The sequence below is a fragment of the Rutidosis leptorrhynchoides genome, chromosome 10 (genome assembly GCF_046630445.1).
Source record: "Rutidosis leptorrhynchoides isolate AG116_Rl617_1_P2 chromosome 10, CSIRO_AGI_Rlap_v1, whole genome shotgun sequence".
NCBI classification, from domain to species: Eukaryota; Viridiplantae; Streptophyta; class Magnoliopsida; order Asterales; family Asteraceae; genus Rutidosis; species Rutidosis leptorrhynchoides.
In genome coordinates this window covers 3,945,001-3,966,848 of record NC_092342.1, presented here as the reverse complement: position 1 = coordinate 3,966,848, position 21,848 = coordinate 3,945,001, and the positions used below count along the sequence as shown (strand labels likewise).

The following is a 21,848-nucleotide window of genomic DNA, read 5'->3' as shown; positions in this document are numbered from 1 at the left end:
TTACTTGAACTTGTTTTCGTGTCATGATTTTGCTTCAAGAATTTTCAAGCCATCCAAGGATCCTTTGAAGCTAGATCTGTTTTTCTCAATTCTAGTAGGTTTATCTACAAAACCTGAGGTAGTAATGATGTTCATAACATCATTCGATTCATATATATAAAACTACATTATTCGAAGGTTTAAACTTGTAATCACTAGAACATAGTTTAGTTAATTCTAAACTTGTTCGCAAACAAAAGTTAATCCTTCTAACTTGACTTTTAAAATCAACTAAACACATGTTCTATATCTATATGATATGCTAACTTAATGATTTAAAACCTGAAAACACGAAAAACACCGTAAAACCGGATATACGCCGTCGTAGTAACACCGCGGGCTGTTTTGGGTTAGTTAATTAAAAACTATGATAAACTTTGATTTAAAAGTTGTTCTTCTGGGAAAATGATTTTTATTATGAACATGAAACTATATCCAAAAATCATGGTTAAACTCAAAGTGGAAGTATGTTTTCCAAAATGGTCATCTAGACGTCGTTCTTTCGACTGAAATGACTACCTTTACAAAAATGACTTGTAACCTGTATTTCCGACTATAAACTTATACTTTTTCTACTTATATTCATAAACTTTAGTTCAATATGAAACCATAGCAACTTGAATCACTCAAAACGGATTTGAAACGAAGAAGTTATGGGTAAAACAAGATTGGATAATTTTTCTTGTTGTAGCTACGTGAAAATTGGTAACAAATCTATATTAATCATATCCTAGCTAACTCATATTGTATTATACATGTATTCTAATATATTATGTAATCTTGGGATACCATAGACACGTATGCAAATGTTTTGACATATCATATCGACCCATGTATATATATTATTTGGAACAACTATAGACACTCTATATGCAGTAATGTTGGAGTTAGCTATACAGGGTTGAGGTTGATTCCAAATATATATATACTTTGAGTTGTGATCTAGCCTGAGACGTGTATACACTGGATCGTGGATTAATTCAAGATATATATATCAATTTATTTCTGTATATCTAACTGTGGACAACTAGTTGTAGGTTACTAACGAGGATGGCTGACTTAATAAACTTAAAACATTAAAACGTATTAAAAATGTTGTAAATATATTTTGAACATACTTTGATATATATGTACATATTTGTTATAGGTTCGTGAATTGACCCGTGGCCAAGTCTTACTTCCCGACGAATTAAAAATCTGTGAAAGTGAGTTATAGTCCCACTTTTAAAATCTAATATTTTTGGGATGAGAATACAAGCAGCTTTATAAATGTTTCACAAAATAGACACAAGTACATGAAACTACTTTCTATGGTTGAACGATCGAAGCCGAATATGCCCCTTTTTACTTGGTAACCTAAGAATTAGTAAACCAGTCTACTAATTGACGCGAATCCAAAAGATAGATCTATTGGGCCCAACAAACCCCATCCGTGGTAGCATATGCTTTAGTACTTCGATGTTGTTTTATCATGTCCGATGGATGTCCCGGAATGATAGGGGATATTCTTATATGCATCTTGTTAATATCGGTTACCAGGTGTTCAATCCATATGAATGATTTTTATCTCTATGTATGGGATGTATATTGAAATATGAAATCTTGTGGTCTATTATTACGATTTGATAAATATAGGTTAAACCTATAACTCACCAACATTTTTGTTGACGTTTAAAGCATGTTTATTCTCAGGTGATTATTAAGAGCTTCCGCTGTTGCATGCTAAAATAAGGACAAGATTTGGTGTCAGCATGCTTGTATAATATTGTTTAAAACTGCATTCGAGATTTACTTTGTTGTAACATATTAATATTGTAAACCAATATGTATTGGTAGTGTGTAAGTGTGATATATTTTTAGATTATCATTCTGGATAATCTAGGTGATGTCCTTTTAACCTTGTCGATAAAATAAAGGTTATGGTTTGTTTTTTTTAAAACGAATGCAGTCTTTGAAAAACGTCTCATATAGAGGTCAAAACTTCGCAACGAAATCAATTAATATGGAATGTTTATAATCAATATGAACGGGACATTTCACTATTTCCCATCCTTGGTCTTGTTGAAAATAACCGTTGTGGTCGTTGGCAAGACAGCATGTTGTAACGTCGTCAAAAGGACGAGGGTTACGTAATGCCCAACAGCCCCGTAATAATCTAAAAACCTTGTCTCTCACTCCAACTACCGAATCTGTCACTTGTGGGAATGTTTTATTTAACAGTTGCTATCCGATGTTCTTTTTCTCAATTTGGTGAGAAGCGAACATCACTAACCCGTAAGTATAACATGCTTCTTTAAGTTGCATGTTGGAAGCTCTTTCTAAAGAACAAAGTCCTATGTTGGGATATGTGGAGTCAAAATAGGCTCTCAACCCGTAGCGTAAAATTGCATTTGGGTTCCCCGCACTTAATGCCTTAAAGAAAACACGGCGTAACTTAAGGTCTCCCCAATGTGATATACCTCATCTTTCAAAGGAAAGCCTTTTATAAACTAAGGCATGCCTGGAACGTCTTTCAAATGTTCGACAAACTAATTTCACCGTAAATAATTATGCCGATGAATTCTGACCGACTCTAGACAAGATTTCATCAATCATATCCCCTGGTAGGTCTTCTAAAATTTTTGGTTGTCTATTCTTAACGTCCATTGTGTATTTTATACTGTAAAATAGACAAGGATTAGATTTTTAAAAGATAATTAACAAACAATACAAGCAATTTTTACATATATCATCAAAGTACAAGCACACTACAAACATATATTACACAACATGATTACTACTCTTCATTCTGACTCACTTGTTTCTTCCTCTTCAGACTTGGTTCGTTTCGCTAATTTCCTAGGGATATACAATGTTCCTCTAATACGAGCCGTTGTTTTCACAAATAGTTTAGAAAAGCCTGGTGGCTTAGATGTCCCCCGGTTATAGTTAAAACTTAAGAAATACGGGTGTTGACGGTATTTCCCATCGGGATATTTCATGTTAACATAAAGTTCATCGGGGTTGGAATTAGATTTCTCTATTTTGATACCTTTTCCCTTATTGTTTTCTTTTGCTTTTTCAAATTGGGTCGGGGTAATTTCTATAACATCATCGGAATCCTCATCGGGATTCGATTCATCAGAAAATTGGTAATTTTCCCAATATTTTGCTTCCTCGACGGAAACACCATTGACCAATTTTAACTTTGGTCCATTGTTTGAGGATTTTCTTTTATTTATCTGTTTTTCTGTGGTTTCTAATATTTCCTCCTCCGGTTCCTCTTCTTCCGGTTCCTCTTCTTCCGGTTCCTCTTCTTTCGGTTCCTCTTCGGGAATTTGTGAATCCTCCCAAAATATATTCGACTCTTCATTATTATTAGGTGAGTCGATGGGATTTGTACTAGAGGTAGACATCTATCACACAATATCAAACACGTTAAGCGATTAACATATCACATAATATTTACATGTTTACAATATATAGTTTTCAACAAAAAATGTTAAGCAATCGTTTTTCAAGTAAACACGGTTGAAGTCCAGACTCACTAATGCATCCTAACAAACTTGGTTAGACACACTAATGCAAATTTCTGGTTCTCTAAGACCAACGCTCGGATACCAACTGAAATGTCTCGTTCATATTGATTATAAACGTTTCATATTAATTGATTTCGTTGCGAGGTTTTGACCTCTATATAAGACGTTTTTCAAAGACTGCATTCGATTTTTAAAACAAACCATAACCTTTATTTTATCGATAAAGGTTTAAAAACATTACGACGATTATCAAATAATGGTAATCTAAAATATAGCGTTTTCAAACGACCATTACATAATGGTTTACAATAATATTACACATCAACTTAAGTCTTCGAATGCAGTTTTAAAACAATATTATACAAGCATGCAGACTCCAATCTTGACTTTATTTAGCATGCAACAACGGAAGCTCTTAATAATCACCTGAGAATAAACATGCTTTATACGTCAACAAAAATGTTGGTGAGTTATAGGTTTAACCTATATATTTATCAAATTGTAATAATAGACCACAAGATTTCATATTTCCATTTCTCATAAACAACATGCATGCATATAGCAATCTGCATAAAAATCATTCATATGGTGAACACCTGATAACCGACCTTAACAAGATGCATATAGAATATCCCCATCATTCCGGGACAACCTTCGAACATGATAAATTCGAAGTACTAAAGCATCTGGTACTTTGGATGGGGCTCGTTGGGCCCGATATATCTATCTTTAGGATTCGCGTCAATTAGGGTGTCTGTTCCCTAATTCTTAGATTACCAGACTAAAAGGGGCATATTCGGTTTAATAATCCAGCCATAGAATGTAGTTTTAAGTACTTGTGTCTATTTTGTAAAACATTTATAAAACCTGCATGTATTCTCATTCCAAAAATATTAGATTTTAAAAGTGGGACTATAACTCACTTTCACGTATTTTCACTTCGTCGGAAAATAAGACTTGGCCACGGGTTGATTCACGAACCTATAACAAATATATACATATATATTAAAGTATGATCGAAATATATTCACAATATGTTTTATTATGTTTTAACGATTTAAGTTTGTTAAGTTAACAGTCCAACGTTCGTAGTCCACAGTTAGTTGTCCACAGTTAGTAGTACAGAAATAAATCAATATCTATTATCTCGAATCAATCCACGACCCAGTGTATACAAGTCTCAGACTCTATCACAACTCTAAGTATATATATTATTTTGGAATCAACCTCAACCCTGTATAGGTAACTCGAACATTACCGCATATAGAGTGTCTATGGTTGTTCCAAATAATATATATATATGACGTCGATATGATATGTCAAAACATAGTATACGTGTCTATGGTCTATCAAGATTACATAATATATGTTAGAATACATGTACAATACAATATAAGTTAGTTAGGATATGGTTAGTATAGATTTTTGTCAATTCATCCCGTAGTTAAATTAACCATTTTTAACCAATTTTGTTTTACCCATAACTTCTTCGTTTTAAATCCGTTTTGAGTGAATCAACTTGCTATGGTTTCATATTGAACTGTATTTTATGAAACTAAACAGAAAAAGTATAGGTTTATAGTCGGAAATACAGGTTACAAGTCGTTTTTGTAGAGGTAGTCATTTCAGTCGAAAAAATGACGTCTTGATGACCATTTTGAAAAACATACTTCCACTTTGAGTTTAACCATGATTTTTGGATATAGTTTCATGTTCATAATAAAAATCATTTTCCCAGAAGGACAACTTTTAAATCAAAGTTTATCATAGTTTTTAACTATCTAACCCAAAACAGCCCCCGGTTTCACTACGACGGCGTATGTCCGGTTTTACGGTGTTCTTCGTGTTTCCATGTTTTAATTCATTAAGTTAGCATATCATATAGATATAGAACATGTTTTTAGTTGATTTTAAAAATTAAGTTAGAAGGATTAACTTTGTTTGCGAACAAGTTTAGAATTAACTAAACTATGTTCTAGTGATTACAAGTTTAAATCTTCGAATAAGATAGTTATATATATATATATATATATATATATATATATATATATATATATATATATATATATATATATATATATATATATGAATCTAATGATGTTATGAACATCATTACTACCTCAACTATAGTAGGTAAACCTACTGGAAGTGACAAGAAATGATCTAGCTTCAAAGGATCTTGGATGGCTTGAAAGTTCTTGAAGTAGAATCATGACACGAAAACAAGTTCAAGTAAGATTTTTACTCGAATTAAGATAATTTATAGTTATAGAAATTGAAAAAAAAAGTTTGAATATGAGTATTACCTTGAATAAGAAAGATAACCTACTGTAAATAACAAAGGTTTCTTGATCTTGGATGATTACTTGGAATGGATTAGAAAGCTTGGAAGTAGACTTGCAAACTTGAAAGTGTTCTTGAAGTTTTCTTGAGTAGTTGTTTTATAAGTTGATATAGGTTAGGATTTATGAGCTAGATTGATGTAGATTATGAAGAAAATGATGAAGAAAACTTAGAACATAATGAAAGAACAAGAGAGAGATTAATTTGATGTATGAAAGTTGAAAATGAAAGTGTGTTTGTGTGTGCTCTTTCACGTGAAAGAATGGAGTCAATATAGGCTCCATTAGTTTGTTGTTTTGTTATATATTTCATGCTAGTTGCCAAATTATGGTTCCCACATGTGTTGGCGACTCACAAGGACTGCTAAGAGCTGATCATGAAGTGTATATACCAATAGTAAATACATCTAGAAGCTGGGTATTGTACAAGTATGAATACGGGTGCATACGAGTAGAATTGTTGATGAAAATGAATGAGAATGTAATTGTAAGCATTTTTGATAAGTAGAAGTAATTTGATAAGTGTCTTGAAGTCTTTCAAAAGTGTACCAATACATATTAATACACTACATGTATATACATTTTAACTGAGTCGTTAAGTCATCGTTAGTCGTTACAAGTTAACGATCTTAATTAATGTTGTTAACCCATTGTTTATTATATCAAATGAGGTGTTAAATTATTACATTATTATGATAACATGATGTACTAATATATCTTAATATGATATATAAATATTAAGACGTTATTACAACGATAATCGTTACGTATAGATATCGTTTTGAATTTCTTAGGTTAGTAGTCTTGTTTTACGTATAAGGTTCATTGTTAATATACATAATAAGATACTTACTTATCATTTCATCATGTTAAACATATATATATGTTCATATATATATATAATATCATGTCATATACAAGTTATAACGTTCGTGAATCATCGGACAAACTGGGTGGTCAAATGTTAACACAAAATCCGTTTCAATTAATCAAGTCTTAACAAGTTTGATTGCTTAACATGTTGGAAACATTTAATCATGTAAATATTAATCTCATATAATATATAATCATGAAAAATTTCGGATCACTACAGTCGTTAGCAAAATCTTTTATATAAATATACTATACTAAGTAGTAATGTTCTTGTAGGGTTGGACTTCCTTATTGAGCCTTCTATGTTGGCTGGACTCACTAACTTAATAATTGAAGACGCATAGCAATACACGGTAAAAGCTTTAAGGCACAATAATTGGGGGGGGGGGGGGGGGGGGGGGGGGGGGGGATTTCAAATATCAAGTTGGTGAAGTTTTACCAAGTTCGATTTGATGTAGAAAATGTTCTCAAAGGACTTCTGTGAAAAAGAAAAATACCTTGTATAGGCAGTAATATCTATCTCCACGCGCTCAGATGTCGATATGATCTTGGGACCATATAACCGAAATTGTGGAAGGAAGTGTTTTGACGGTCTGATTTTTGCAATTATAATATTATAAATCTCAAAAGGTGTTCATGATTTCAAAATCAATCCACATGAACATTTCACAGTGTTCACAAATTACTCGAATGTGCTAGTGGAGACCGTGCTTTAGTTCCTCGGGTTTACTTGTTTTTTATGTTTTGCATGCACTGGTTAGAAGCATTTATGTCTTTTGAAAAACAAACAGTTTGCTACAAAAATGTTTGTATGTCTGCAGAAATAAAACCCAATAAGGTAATTTGTAGATGTTTTAAATTAACGTCGAATTTAAATTGGATCTTAAGTAGATGTGGAAATGTTAAATTTAAATTTGTAGAGGTTTTAAATTAAATAATTCAACACTGAATCCTAAACTATTTAACATGAAATAATTGTTGAATTGTTCATCGATGAATTCGAAATACTCTTTTAACCATTCGTCTTTTTTAATTTTTCTTTAATGTACTTCTTAAACTGTATTAAAAACCATTATCAAGCAACTATATTCTATTATTATTCATCTAAAAAGTTAATACATTATTTAGAGTGTTCTTTCAAAATAATTTATCATGTTATTTGTCCATGAGGATCAACTTCAATCAAAACTATTAAACATTTTTAGATTTTGATTTATTTAGCGCTTAATCATTAATATATATTGGGTAGAGTTGTAGATTCGACATGTCATCCTGGTGCATATGTATTAAACAACCATCTTCAAGTTATCATAGGAGTCAATTAAAACACTTATAATGAACACATAAGTTCTATGTGTGTACCACGATATGTCTCTCAAGTACATGTTCATGATGGTGTAAATTATCCTTACTATTCTCATTTATTAAGATAAATAACATATGTAAAAGATGTAAAAACTGTGACTGATGAATTTGAGCTAAGTTGTTGTAGCGAAACAAAATCTCCAATAAGGTGATTTATCGTTTTGTTTGATATTTTTGGGTTCTGTTGGATAAGAAGAAGAAGAATGAATCATCTCCCACATGACTTGTATGTCTTCATATCCTTCACAAGCCTCCATATCTTTGTAAATACTCACCAGCCCATTCTTGTGCCCTGCATTTACAGTTAAACTGTTATAAATACATATAATAAATATAAATATAAATATTAAATAGAAGTGTTGAAAAGAGAGATTAAATAATGTGTTTAATTACCTTTAGCTTTGTTTGTAAGACATGATCTTAACTTGAAAAGTAGCCCTTTAGTTGATGAAAGAAAGGGTTTTGTGTATTTGAAGCAATACCAGTTATTCCACCTCCCCATTTTCCACAACTCTTAAGTCAACTTCAACACCTCACTCATTATATATGTGTTTGAGTGTGTATTTTTTAATATATTTAATAAAATGTTTAGTTTCAACAACACAAATAACAAAGGACAAAGAAGAAACTAACACCCAAAGAGACAAGAAGCCTAATGTTTCAAATTTTACTATATGAGATTATACTAACTCTTAAGATGTTTCTAAATATTAAAAATGCAGGAGTCTTACTGATTCATTTATAAATGTTTTAAACTTTAGAGTAGCTCAAACTGGAGATACGATTTACCTATTTCATGTTAGTCATGGAATTGATAGATAACGTTTTATAACGAAGTGGATTAGCCTTTATATTATTAAAAAGGTTGAAACATGTTTTTTCAAAATAATTATTACATAGAATTATTCTTTACTCAAATAAAAAGGGGTTATAAGTTACATTCTCAATTAATATGAGGTAATTTGGATTGCACACCAAAATGCAACAATGGGAATATGCCCAATGAGCTTATTTGGAAGGAGAATAGACAATTCGAGTAGGAAATTATTTTGGCATTGTTTGCTTAATTGTTCTTGTGGCTCATGATTCTAAGAAAAATAAATGATTACTAGAAGGTAGTGATGGGTTTGGTCAATCGGTTTGTTGGTTTTTCTTTTGGCATTTGGTGTTTGTAAGTCCAACTCTTTGCACACAAGACATGTACTTTTCACAAAATAAATAGAATGAATGAATGATCTTATATTAAAGCAATCATATATAATATATAAATGTTCTATATATTAGAGTAGAAGAAACCGTTATTTTTTTTTTTTTTTTTTTTGGGTAAAAGGGTTTTCACCCGGTGAAATTTATTAAAATAAATATGAACAAAAGAGCACAACGACTATAGGACATGCCCTATAGCCCCTCGAACATCCAACAAAGTTGAACAAAATTACAACTAACGCACCAAGAGCATCATCAGCTCGAAAAACAACAAAGGAAAAATTACGGAATTTTCCAATTTTCTTTCATTCGAAGCACATAGGCCGTCCTTTTCCACTTTAGCGACATTAATTTCAAGCGCACTGTAGAGACAATGATATGATATAGTTGCTCACTCGTCCGTGGTCGCTTGTTGAATAATCTAGCATTTCTTTCTTGCCAAACAAAGTAAACGGAGCTTGCAAACAACAACTTAGTAATCACAAATCTTGCCTGACGACGAGATGAAAACGGACCAATTAAACCCGAAATATCCTTCCAGCCATTACACATAAATGGAAGATCAATGTGTCTTTTTACCAAATCCCAAACAACATATGAGTACACACAAGAGAAAAATAAATGGTCATGAGTGTCGGGTACCTGCTTGCATAGAGGACACAAAATAGGATCTGTACCATGAGTCTCCCAATGCTTCAGTCGATCCTGAGTCTTCAATCGTTGACCCATCAATAACCATAGAATAAAAGCATGTTTTGGAATGCAGAATGCATGCCAAACAATCGAGAACCAATCCGCCAAAACTGAATGAGGTCTTATCGATTCCCATACTACATTAACCGAAAAATCACGAAGAGAACCATCATTATCCCTCCATTGAACAATATCTGGGCAATTAGAGCTAGGAGAATAAGGAATGGCTGCCAAGATAGGGAACCTCACTAACCAACCATTTGGCCACCTCCACCCATTTTGACCCCGAAAATCGCGCACACATAAGTCACTTCGCAAACCTGCATGGAACAGATCACGACGAGAAATGACAGAAATTAAAGGTCCAAAATCAGACCAAATATCGAACCAGACAGATGTGATGCTACCATCTTCGATCTTGTGAATAAACCGGTCATGAATATTCTCACGAATGGAGAGTAACTTGCGCCAACTCCAGCTCGAATCCTGAGGGATTTGAATATCCCAAAAGTTTCGACCACGAAGCCTATAAGAATGGATCCAACGCACCCAAAGAGACTCTTTATGAGTAAGAATTCTCCAAATATGCTTAATCATTAGCGTAGAATTCCAATATTTCAATCTCTTGATCCCCAAACCGCCTTCATCTTTCGGAAGACAAACATCATCCCATTTAACTTTCGCTTTACCTTTTTTCATAGCACCTTGACACCATAAAAATCCCCGCATTAAACCTTCTATTTCTTTAATAATAGCACAAGGGAGAATGAAGACGGACTGCCAATAACTCTGCATAGAAGAGATCACAGAAGTAATTAATTGAACTCGCCCAGCAAAGGACAAGAACTTATTCTTCCAGTCACCAATTTTAATCCTGACACGATCCACAAGAACTTTGCAATCCTGATAATACAAGCGTGTAGAGACCAGAGGAACACCCAGGTATTTTGCCGGAAGAGATCCAACATCGAAAGGCAGCAAAGTAAGAATCTGGTTCTGAACCGCTTGAGTAACATTAGCAAAGAAAACCGTGCTTTTCGGAAGACTTGGAACCAACCCAGACACCTGTTTAAATTCCTCCAAAGCCTCGCTAATAACTGAGACAGAGTTAGCATCTGCATATGAGAACAAAAAGAGATCATCTGCAAAACACAAGTTAATAATCTTTTGCTCTTCACATTTTGGGTGAAATCTAAATCCTTTCATTGTTAGCGAATTACGAACAAGCATAAGAGATAACACCTCCATCACCAATGTAAACAGGTATGGGGACAGTGGATCACCCTGACGGAGACCACGTTTACCTTTGAAGTATCCGTGAAGCTCCCCATTAATATTAATAGAATACGATACAGATGAAACACACTTCATAATCCACTTGACCATCATCCTATGGAATCCAAACCTGAATAAAATACATTCCAAAAAATCCCAATCCACTGTATCATACGCCTTCTGAATATCAACTTTAAAGGCACACCTAGGAATTCCTTTCGACAAGTGATAATTCTTCATTAGCTCCTGAGTAAGTAAGACATTATCAGATATAAGACGGCCCGGGATAAAAGCTGATTGATTTATACTTACAATATCCTCCAAACTGTCTTTTATACGATTCGTAATGATTTTGCTAATACATTTATAGAGGACATTACAACACGCAATCGGCCGGTAGTCGGTAACATGACTCGGGGATTGAACTTTAGGAATCAATGAAATGACAGTATGGTTCAGTTCATTCAATAATTGGCCATTCTTGAAAAATTCTTGAATCGCTACCGTAATCTCGTCGCCCACAATATCCCAGGTAGACTTGAAGAACTCAGCAGTATAACCATCGGGGCCAGGCGATTTATTATTGCCAATATTAAACATAGCTTTTTTTACCTCATTATTTGAGATCGGTCTGATCATATCCAAAGCTTTATTCGAACTTATTTTCCTTGTAAACAACCCCTCTGGATTAGCAATTGCCGAGACTGGGGAACTAGTGCCAATAAATTCCTTGTAATAATTTAGAAACACCTCCGGAATATCATTCCCTTCTAGCACGTTATTTTGAGAATCAATGATAGCCGAGATGCGATTTCTGTTAGCTTTACCCTTGACGACTTTATGGAAGTATCGCGAGTTGCAATCTCCAACCTTCAACCATTCAGTTTTGGCTTTTTGTTTTAGGAATCGCTCCTCATCAAGGATAGCAGCCGTGTAAGCACGTAATATACAACCTTCCTCTTCTCTGAGATCGACAGAATGCGGATTTCGATCTAGAGCAGCTTGAATTTCATCAAGTTCTAATTTTAGACTTTGAACTTTTTTATGTAAGTGACCATTCTCTCGTAGCAATTTACGCAGAGGCTTCTTAAGTGAGCGAAGTTTCTTGACAACTTGAAACATTCGATGACCAACTATAACACACTTCCAGCCTTTCGAAACGATATCAGTAAAACCCTCCTTATAAGCAATAAAATTACAGAATTTAAACGACTTGTGGCGCTTCACTATATTTGAAGGGATCTTAAGAATTGCCGGACAATGATCGGAGATACGATATGGTTGAAAGATAGCATAGGCGGTACCATATTCATTCAAGAATGCATCATTCACTAGCACTCTATCAATCTTCTTCAAAACACCATCGGAAGTTTGAGGACGTTGATTCCAAGTAAACTCGAAACCTGTATGATTAAGATCCGTAACCTGAATCATGTCTACACACTCACGAAATTCGCGCATAGCAATAGTAACCCGAGAACCACCTGTGGTTGATTCATGAAGATCTAGAGACACGTTAAAATCACCCATTAATACCCAGGGATACTCACCCACAATATTTTTATGCATGTCAAGATTCATCCACAATTCACGACGAGTAATGTAGTAATTATGAGCATATACAATCGATATAAAGAATTGTTTTCGTGTCGATAACATGCGCACCAACCCGTGAACCACCTGATCAGTCATCGAGATAAGAATGAAACTCACAATATTTGGATCCCAACCAAGAATGATCCTAGTGCCTCCATTACATAACGACTGATTAGACAGCCATTGCCAATTATGAAAAACACGACTACATATATTACTAAGCATCTGAATCCCTACATGAGACTCCAGCACTACACACATGCATAGATTATTTTCAGCAACAATACCTTGAACCTCTTTCTGTTTCGGGGATTGGTTCAAACCCCGAATATTCCATGTTGAAAAGCTAAACATCGAAAACACGTAAACCGGGAGTGCTTGCCCCCTCAACCGTTTGTTCCATGAATCTAGATGTTTCATCATCATTACACTCAACATCACTTATGTCATCAACAAGATTATCATCACCTATTATACTCGCTTTTCCATGGTCCTCCAGATTGTTGTCATCTTCTAAATCATGCAGTACACCAAAGACATTATCTTTTACAATAGGCATTGAAGGTTCACTAGTACTTACTTTTTTATTCATATCAGCTGATTTCTTTCCAATTGGTCGATAGATCAATTTTTGTTTGGGTCTTCCAACAACATAACCTTCCTTAAACTTAACAGCCTTGACATTATTATCTTTCATTTTACCAACAATCACAAAGCCGTCTCCATCAACCTGTTTCGGGACATCCACTTTGGTAGACACCATTTTGGGGCATTGGGTATCTTTATGACCAAAAACAGCACAAGCCGAGCATCTGGGCGGTTTCCATTCATACTCTACATTGACGATGCTAATCTTTTTATCTTTGCCATTTAAACTCGGGGTAGCTACCTTTAAAGTTTCCTTCAATTCTTTTGTAGCAGACACCTCCACCATAGCCCTAGCATAGTTGGGTCGGCCCCATGATTCCGCACACATGGTACTAGTATAAGAATCTAGCATCAACGGAGTACCAACTTTGGAAGCAATTACACTTAGGCCATCTTCCGTGAATCCAGCTAACGGAACATCGTGCATTTTAATCCATACCGGGACACGGGTTAACTCTTCCTTCGTTAAGACCATGTCAGGGGACCATATGTTTAGTATAATCGGGATCGTTCTAATAATCCATGGACCACCTTCTAGCACACCACGCATACCCTCTTCGTTAGTAAATTTGAAAAAGAAAAAACCCTTGGAATTCATCATAGTTTTCTCAATTCCAAACTTACGCCACACATTCATAACGTAATTTTTAACAACGGGGTAAGCAAGACGTTTCCCTAAGAAATACGCATACAAAGTGTAGTTATATCTCTCTGTTGCTTCCATTACAGAGGACAAAGGAATCTCAACATCATAGTCATCCTCAGTATCATTGGTGGATTCAACGAAACGAAAGTTAACTGTATGTTTACCTTGCTGGCCATTAACAGCAGCCTTATATGAGACCTTTTGAGGCAGAGTAGAAGGTTCGGCAACAACAGACTCCACAGCCTCATTAGAAAAATTACCACCCACTTCCTTATGCGGATCAAATTTCCCACTTTTAGGTGTATCTTTCAAAGTAGGGAATTCAAGATTGTATTCAGTACCAAAACATGTTTCATTCTGCACACAGTCCTTCTCAGAATCAGATGATTCATTATGGACACTAACATGGTCATGTCCATCTTCTTCAATCAGTCCAGGCGTTGAAGCCGTAAAAACCCTAGTACGGCTATCCTCATCTCCTTTATCAATACTATCAGCCACTGGCGAGGTATGCTTCAAATCATCATTCATTGACGCCTCAATTTCCAATGGATCAATAAACTCCGCCTGCCCAATCGTCCTATTGCGTAGAGCCCTAGGTAGAGTTTGCGAATTGACAGCCGTAGGTTTCTTTTTTCCCCCTGACTTTTTGCCCATTGAGATACATAAACCAGGGGAATGATTCAGCAAGATTTAATTCGAATCGTAAAAAAATCGCCAGTATCGCCCTAAAATTATCGGAGGAAAAAAAAAGGGGAAAGTTAAGCAGTAACATTAGAAGAAACCGTTATTAAGTGTTAGTTGTCATATTATTAACCATTACTCCATTATTATTAAATATATCTTTTGAATCCATCTAGGAGATCAACGTTTATTATTAATCTATATTTCTTTTATTGATATATGGTTTCGTTACTTCATAACTTGTTTGATCAAATATCAAATACAAAATTACTCCATCCATTCGAAGAAAAAAACTTTCTACATTTCTATTTTTATGTTTTCTAAAATTATTGCCCATTTTTTTAAATAACCATAGAATATTACTAAAATTTAAATTATGTCCTTTTTAATTTTGAAAATTTAACATAAATATATCAATTAATTTATTAGTTACACTTTATAACTATATTAAATGAATGTCAAATTAAACAATTCATTATTATATCTTAACGTAACAAAAAGTCCAACAAAACTATTTTTTTTAGAACGAGGGAGTAGCATATAATGATAAGAGGGTATAGAAGAATCCTATGCTTCAATAGTGAAAATGTGCTTTCTTCTAAAAACTTTACCTTAAAATGTATCTTCTTTTGCTATACGGATAAAGATCGTCCTCTCATGTTAAACGTAACATGAGAGGTCATATTGACTCATACCATGAAGTTGTAGGACCCATTCTTCAATATACAAATGTATTATTTGATATACATAAACTTATAAATAGATTTTTTTAAAGGTTGTTCATCATCCGGATGGGACTTAACCACCTTCCCGATCATTTGTTACACGAGCACGCATTTTCGGGCGGAAACCCGTCTCGCACTTCAGGGACCAAATCCATCAATCTATACGGCCATATGGATCGGGTGAATTCCTTGATGCGGGTCGGTAAAACCTTCCTAGGGACTTCTTTGAAGACGAGGATCGAACCTCTGACATCTACCCTCCCAATACACAAGGTAACTGCGGTGAACCAATGGGCCACAAAGGCGGGTTCATAACTTGTAGATTATTGATGTCTAGAAACATAACATAATGTTTCACTTCTTGAAACATGACATAACTTATAGATTATATGATGAATAAAAGTTAAGACAGAATATTTGTATTTTTTTTTAAGAGTTCTGAATCGAAACAAATCAAAGTAAATAAGAAGTTTCTTTGATCATGTTTAACACATCACTTACTCATTGTAGGAATTTAGTATAGTGTCACACTACTATGACTTGCTCATGGTAGGTAATTGGGATAGTGTCAAAATGGTAAGTAATAAAGCATGTTCTCTTAACCAACTTTTGTTATTTTAAGTTTACCTGCCAATGTCTCCATTCTTTATCTTATATACATTTTCAAACAAAAAAACACAATTTTCACATTATTTTGGAAAGTTATAACTTCATAGCCTACTTATAATTTGTCAGCGTGCGTAAGTTTTCCTAATTCGTCTTAGTTCCAGGTCCACAATCTTTAAAGATCTTGTAAAAACATTTTGTTATACTCAATTCATGTGATACAAAATTCAAGAGTAGTTTGCAGAAGGAACCCATATATGTTGTGTTGCTAGAAAGGTTCAGGTTAAGGTCAATCAATTACCTTTATAAGTTCATTTCAAGTTTAGCTGATACCAAAGAGTTCAACAGCTCAAGAGAGTCATTTCAAACAGTCGAAACTAAGACAACGACAACAGCTCAAGAAAGTCATTTCAAACAGTCGAAACTAAGACAACGACGACTTCATTTTAACTTAAAAGTATGTTCAAACCCGCCTTTATATTCAAACTCCAGACTCATAAAAATTCTAACTTTATCAAACTTAAATAGACACTAAAACGTAACCTATCTAAAAGTAACCTCAAATCCTCAATAATGGCATCAACTGGTATGTGATGGGCTTTTTATCTAAAGAACCTTTCAATTAAGCCTAAATAAACTAATAGCAACTCTAGCACAGATAAAAAGATGGAACACACACACACACACACCCCTTAATATGCAAAAACTTATAAGTAGAATGCAGAACACAACACTTAACCAAACAGTACTACTAAATATCCTTAACTAAAAAAGCAAAGAGAACAGAAAAAGTAAACTGGTGGTGCTGTTTAGGATAAGTTTATCACGTTATAACCAACAGTAACAAGACTACCACAACCAGAATTCAAAATTGTACTACAATGAAATGACGAAATAAACTTCCAACCAACGAATCAGTAAGCCAAAACATGATTACCTTTTCGTCAAATCAACTGATCTAAGCAGTAGCTTCTTTGGCAGCTTGCCTTTTCCTAGCTTCCTCGATAATGGTCAACTTAATACCCTTACCCTTGGGGAGGGACACCCATGGCTTTGAACCCTTTCCAAGAGTAAACACATTGCCTAGACGTGTTGCAAACTCATGACCAGTAGAATCTTGAATGTGTACGGTTTCGAAGCTTCCCTTATGTTTCTCCCTGTTCTTGAGTATCCCAACACGACCTGTGTTTCTTCCACCAGTTACCATAACAACGTTCCCGACGTCAAACTTGATGAAATCGACGATCTTTTGAGATTCCAGATCAAACTTGATGGTGTCGTTGGCCTTGATGAGAGGATCGGGGTATCGGATGGTACGTCCATCATAAGTATTGATGTATGGAATGCCTTTTGAACCAAACTGAACAGAACGAACCTTGCACAACTTAAACTGCAAAGAAAGGTTTCATTAGTAAAAAAAAGGTGATAAAAAGAATTTTAAAATTGTTTACAAAAAGTTTACAAACCTTTGATTCTTCATCCCTGATTGAGTGTAGTCTGAATCGGCCTTTGGTATCATATAAAAGGCGGAAGCTTTCGTTGGTCTTGGGGATGGAAACAACATCTGTTACAAACAAAACACAACGTGATTAAAAAACTTTGCAAATACAGGAAAATATAATAAAACTAGATTACAAAAATACCAACTGTTGCAGTTGCAGTTGCAGTTAGGTGACAAGAATACTAACCCATGAATCCGGCCGGATAGGTCTTGTCGGTCCGGACCTTGTTGTCAACAAGAACATGACGTTGCATCAGAATTGATTGCACCTCACGATAAGTCAAAGCGTATTTCAGCCTATTCCTTAAAATGAGAATCAAAGGCAGGCATTCCCTAGCTTTGTGAGGCCCAGATGATGGTTTAGGAGCCTGTCAGGCATTAAAAAAATGAAATATAGTGATAACTACAGAAGAAGAAAAATGACGTGAAAACACATAAAAAAGATTTGACTTACAAAAGCACCACCAAGTTTGTCAAGCATCCAATGCTTTGGCGCATTGAGCCTCTTCATGTGTTTCTTCAAACCTCTAGCCTTTAAAACAATTAACAAATTTGATAGTTAAGCCAATTATTAAATTAATAGCAACAACAAACGATACTTAACTCCTACATACATAAACATCAGACAAGAAAACATTGTACTAATTTCACAGCTTCAAGAACAAATAGAACTTGCAAATAGCCAATAGTATCAAACACAACAGATTATGAACTAAAGCCCATAAGCACAACTTGTTAAACTCATAAAACCAAAAGATGTTACAAATTAGTTTTAACAGCTTTTCTAATGCCAAATGAATCGATTAAACACCTCCTGAACAACATATCAACAATTCATAACAACCATTGTCACAAATTAGATTTAACAGCTTTTCCAGATGCCAATTAAATTAATCATACACTAAACAACCTATCTACAGACAATAACAACCGTTTTAAAAGCTTTTAACCAACAATCAAGAATATGAAACTACATCACTTATATATCAGTTAGCTAGTTACTATATGAATAAATGCTTTCAACATAATAAAAGTATACAACAATGACAAACTTAATCAGATCAACAGAACATAGTTGAGAAAGCGTAGAACTTACCATGGTTGCGTTTTGCGGTGAGTTATCTGAAACTCCGGCGAAGGTGTTTGCTGAATCTGTCGAACCTACTGCCGCACCCCCAAAATGATTGTGTTTTATAAACCCTAAGATCAGGTGATTTTATATACCTAGCAAACTTATCTCATTCGTGTAGTAGGTTTTTTATTGGGCTTCAATGTGTCATGAGTTGAAACTGAATTTTGTAGGCCCATTTAATTTGCTTGTAAAGGGATTATTACCAAAATGCTTATTTTTTTAGCATGTTGACTGACAGCCCTTAAAAAAAAAGTTGACAATTTGCCCTCGCAAGGCGCAAGATGATTTGCGTCCTTGCGACCTTGCGTCTTTGTGACCTTGCGACCTTGCGGCCTTGCGTGTTTTTTTAAAAGAACTAGTTAAATGATCACTTTGCGTTCACTGTTCACCTCACAACCACACGCATACGCAAGCTGCTCTCTGGTGCCCTTTCGCTCTTCACTCGCAAGATCGACATCAAGCTTCCTTACATCCTCGCAAACACTCGCAAATCACTCGCAAAATCTTCATCATCATCCTCACATCATCCTCCTCACATCTTCATCCTTACTAAATCATCTTCATCCTTCCTTCTTCGATCTTCCCGAGTACAAGTGAGCTTCTACACCACCACCATCATCGAATCACCATCATCGTTCACTATGTCTCAAGAACAGGTTACATTTCTTAGATCAATGTTATATTATTCGATCTACGTTAGATTCCATAGATCTATGTGCTAAAACAAAGTTTTGCACGCCATCTGTTCGCTAAAATGTGTCAACGAAATGTGTTTGTATTTTGTGTTTTTGTTTGTATATTATTGAGATTGCGTACGATACCCAGGACTTTTTGCTAGATTTAAGTTGTAAAAGTCGGTTGATATATAGACGCAAGGTTATCCTTGCGTCTTTGCGTATGCCTCACAATGTACGCAAGGTTATATTTGCGTCTTTGCGTATGACATAAGGTTAACCTTGCATGTGCACGCATGGTTTTTTTTGCGTCCTTGCGTCTCGAACCTAGGTTACGCAAGGTCAACCTTGCGTCCTTGAGTCCGTCGTTATTGGCACGCAAGCTTTTTCTTGCGTCTTGCGTCTATGTGATTTTCTTCTGATGTTCTTCTGACTTTTGCAGGGCTATATGGAAGGTAAATTGACCATGAAGAATATGTTGACCGTGATACCTCAGGTCAAGAAAATGTTGTCTGAACAACAAGAAAAATTATTTAGAAGTACATGCTTTGGTCCCTGGTTAGATCTTTCATACACGGGTAATGATCCTGGACTAGTACATGCCATGCTCCAACGGAAATGTGAGCGTTCAGCAAAATTAGATGCTATTAAGTACCCGGAAGAGCAACAAGATATATGGTTTACTTTTTCTCCTAATTTTATGATTAGATTTGGTCGGCGTGAATTTTGTTTAGTCACCGGATTTTTGTTTGGTAGCCGGACGGACATGGCACATTACATCCCTCGCAATTATGAATCTAAGACCGCACCCATTAGACGGTGTTGTTTTTCAAAGCGTGCTGATGCCAGCAACATTTTGGTTAATGATATACAAAACATCCTTATCAAAAAACAAGGTGATGTAAAGGTTAGTGACGATGATATCGTTCGACTAGCTATAATTTTGATTGTAGAGAGAGCGTTTATGGGAAAGCAGGGGATACATGTAGTTAATAAACAGTTTCTATGGTTGGTTGAAGATTTCAATAAGGTGAACGCGTACCCATGGGGGTCTCGTATTTGGGATGCTACTTACTCAGCGGTTAGTGAAGGTTTTGAGGTTCGAGAAAGCCAATTAGAGAGTGGGAGTGGAAAGGCGTACACTTTGGCTGGTTTTATGTGGGCATTTAAGATTTGGATCCTCGAGGCATACCGTCGTACCATTAAGAGTTTTGCAACCAAAACTGACAAGGATGGAGTACCAAGAGCTTTATTTTGGAAGCGTTCGTCTTCTGAAACCTTTACAGTGTCTGACTACCTACAACTTTTACATATAATGGTTAGTTAATGAAACCAAGAGCTTTATATAGTACCTAAGTATATACAGCAGTTTGTGTTTGAACAGATCAGTTTTGTGTATCGCAAGAGGACGCAAGATAAACTTTGCATCCTTGCGTCAGACGCAAGATAAACCTTGCGTCCTTGCGTTAGTTGCAAGGATGTCCTTGCGTTCTTGCGTGTGGTCGCTATGTTATACTTGTGCCAGGCGCAAGGATCATTCTTGCGTTCTTGCGTCTGCTGCAAGTTTACCCTTGCGTTCTTGCGTCTAGACACAAGATGACCTTTGCGTGCTTGCGTCCTTTTATATTTACTAATATAATCCTTTTCATTTCAGGATGATTGTCCCAAGAAAAAAAGACCTTTTCGTTCACTCCAGCCATCTGAGATAGAGAGAGCTTGTCAATGGTGGATCCAGAGTTCCTCTTACTTTCAAGGAGAGGTTGTTGAAGATGAGGAAAATACGCAAGATGATAATCAAGTTGATGAGCAGTTGGGTGGCAGTTTGAAGGAATTATTGCAGGAGGAGTCAGAGCAGACCTCGGACACTCATCCAACACAAAATGCCAACAATTTGCAGGAATTATTGCGTTTGCTTAATTTGTTGACTAAACGGGTGGATGATCAAGAAAAGGAGTTGGCTGTTTGTAAAAAGAAGCTTGATGATCATGAAAAACGTTTAATGGAACAAGAAAACCATCAGGTAAATTAGGCGCAAGATTGTTTTGCGACCTTGCGTCTTATAATGACCCATCCTAATCCATCTGGACGAATACATTACATTTGGTTACATCGCGAGGTACTTGACCTCTATATGATACATTTTACAAACATTGCATTCGTTTTTAAAAGACAAACTTTCTTCACATCGAATGTTGACGGCATGCATACCATTTCATAATATATCCAACTATAATTGACTTAATAATAATCTTGATGAACTCGACGACTCGAATGCAACGTCTTTTAAAATATGTCATGAATGACTCAAAGTAATATCTCTAATAT

General features: G+C 35.1%; 1 protein-coding gene across 1 annotated transcript; it reads right to left on the bottom strand.

Moving 5' to 3' along the window:
* Positions 1 to 17,004: 17,004 nt before the first annotated feature.
* On the bottom strand, positions 17,005 to 18,286 carry LOC139871830 (small ribosomal subunit protein eS4-like). The gene is made up of 4 exons (XM_071859575.1): positions 18,172 to 18,286; positions 17,905 to 18,085; positions 17,683 to 17,780; positions 17,005 to 17,606 (listed from the first exon to the last, which is right to left on the bottom strand). Exons 1-4 carry the CDS (start codon positions 18,226 to 18,228, stop codon positions 17,175 to 17,177), a joined length of 768 nt encoding a protein of 255 aa, XP_071715676.1. The 5' UTR covers positions 18,229 to 18,286; the 3' UTR covers positions 17,005 to 17,174.
* Positions 18,287 to 21,848: the final 3,562 nt, after the last annotated feature.

What these genes read in the sequence shown, in the direction of transcription:
- LOC139871830 (XM_071859575.1), bottom strand. Translation starts at nt 18,228, where the DNA reads ATGAAGAGGCTCAATGCGCCAAAGCATTGGATGCTTGACAAACTTGGT. An exon ending in CTATCCGGCCGGATTCATGG is followed by an intron (nt 17,781 to 17,904) that starts GTTAGTATTCTT and finishes TGTTTGTAACAG; the next exon opens with ATGTTGTTTCCATCCCCAAG. An exon ending in TCAGGGATGAAGAATCAAAG is followed by an intron (nt 17,607 to 17,682) that starts GTTTGTAAACTT and finishes CTTTCTTTGCAG; the next exon opens with TTTAAGTTGTGCAAGGTTCG.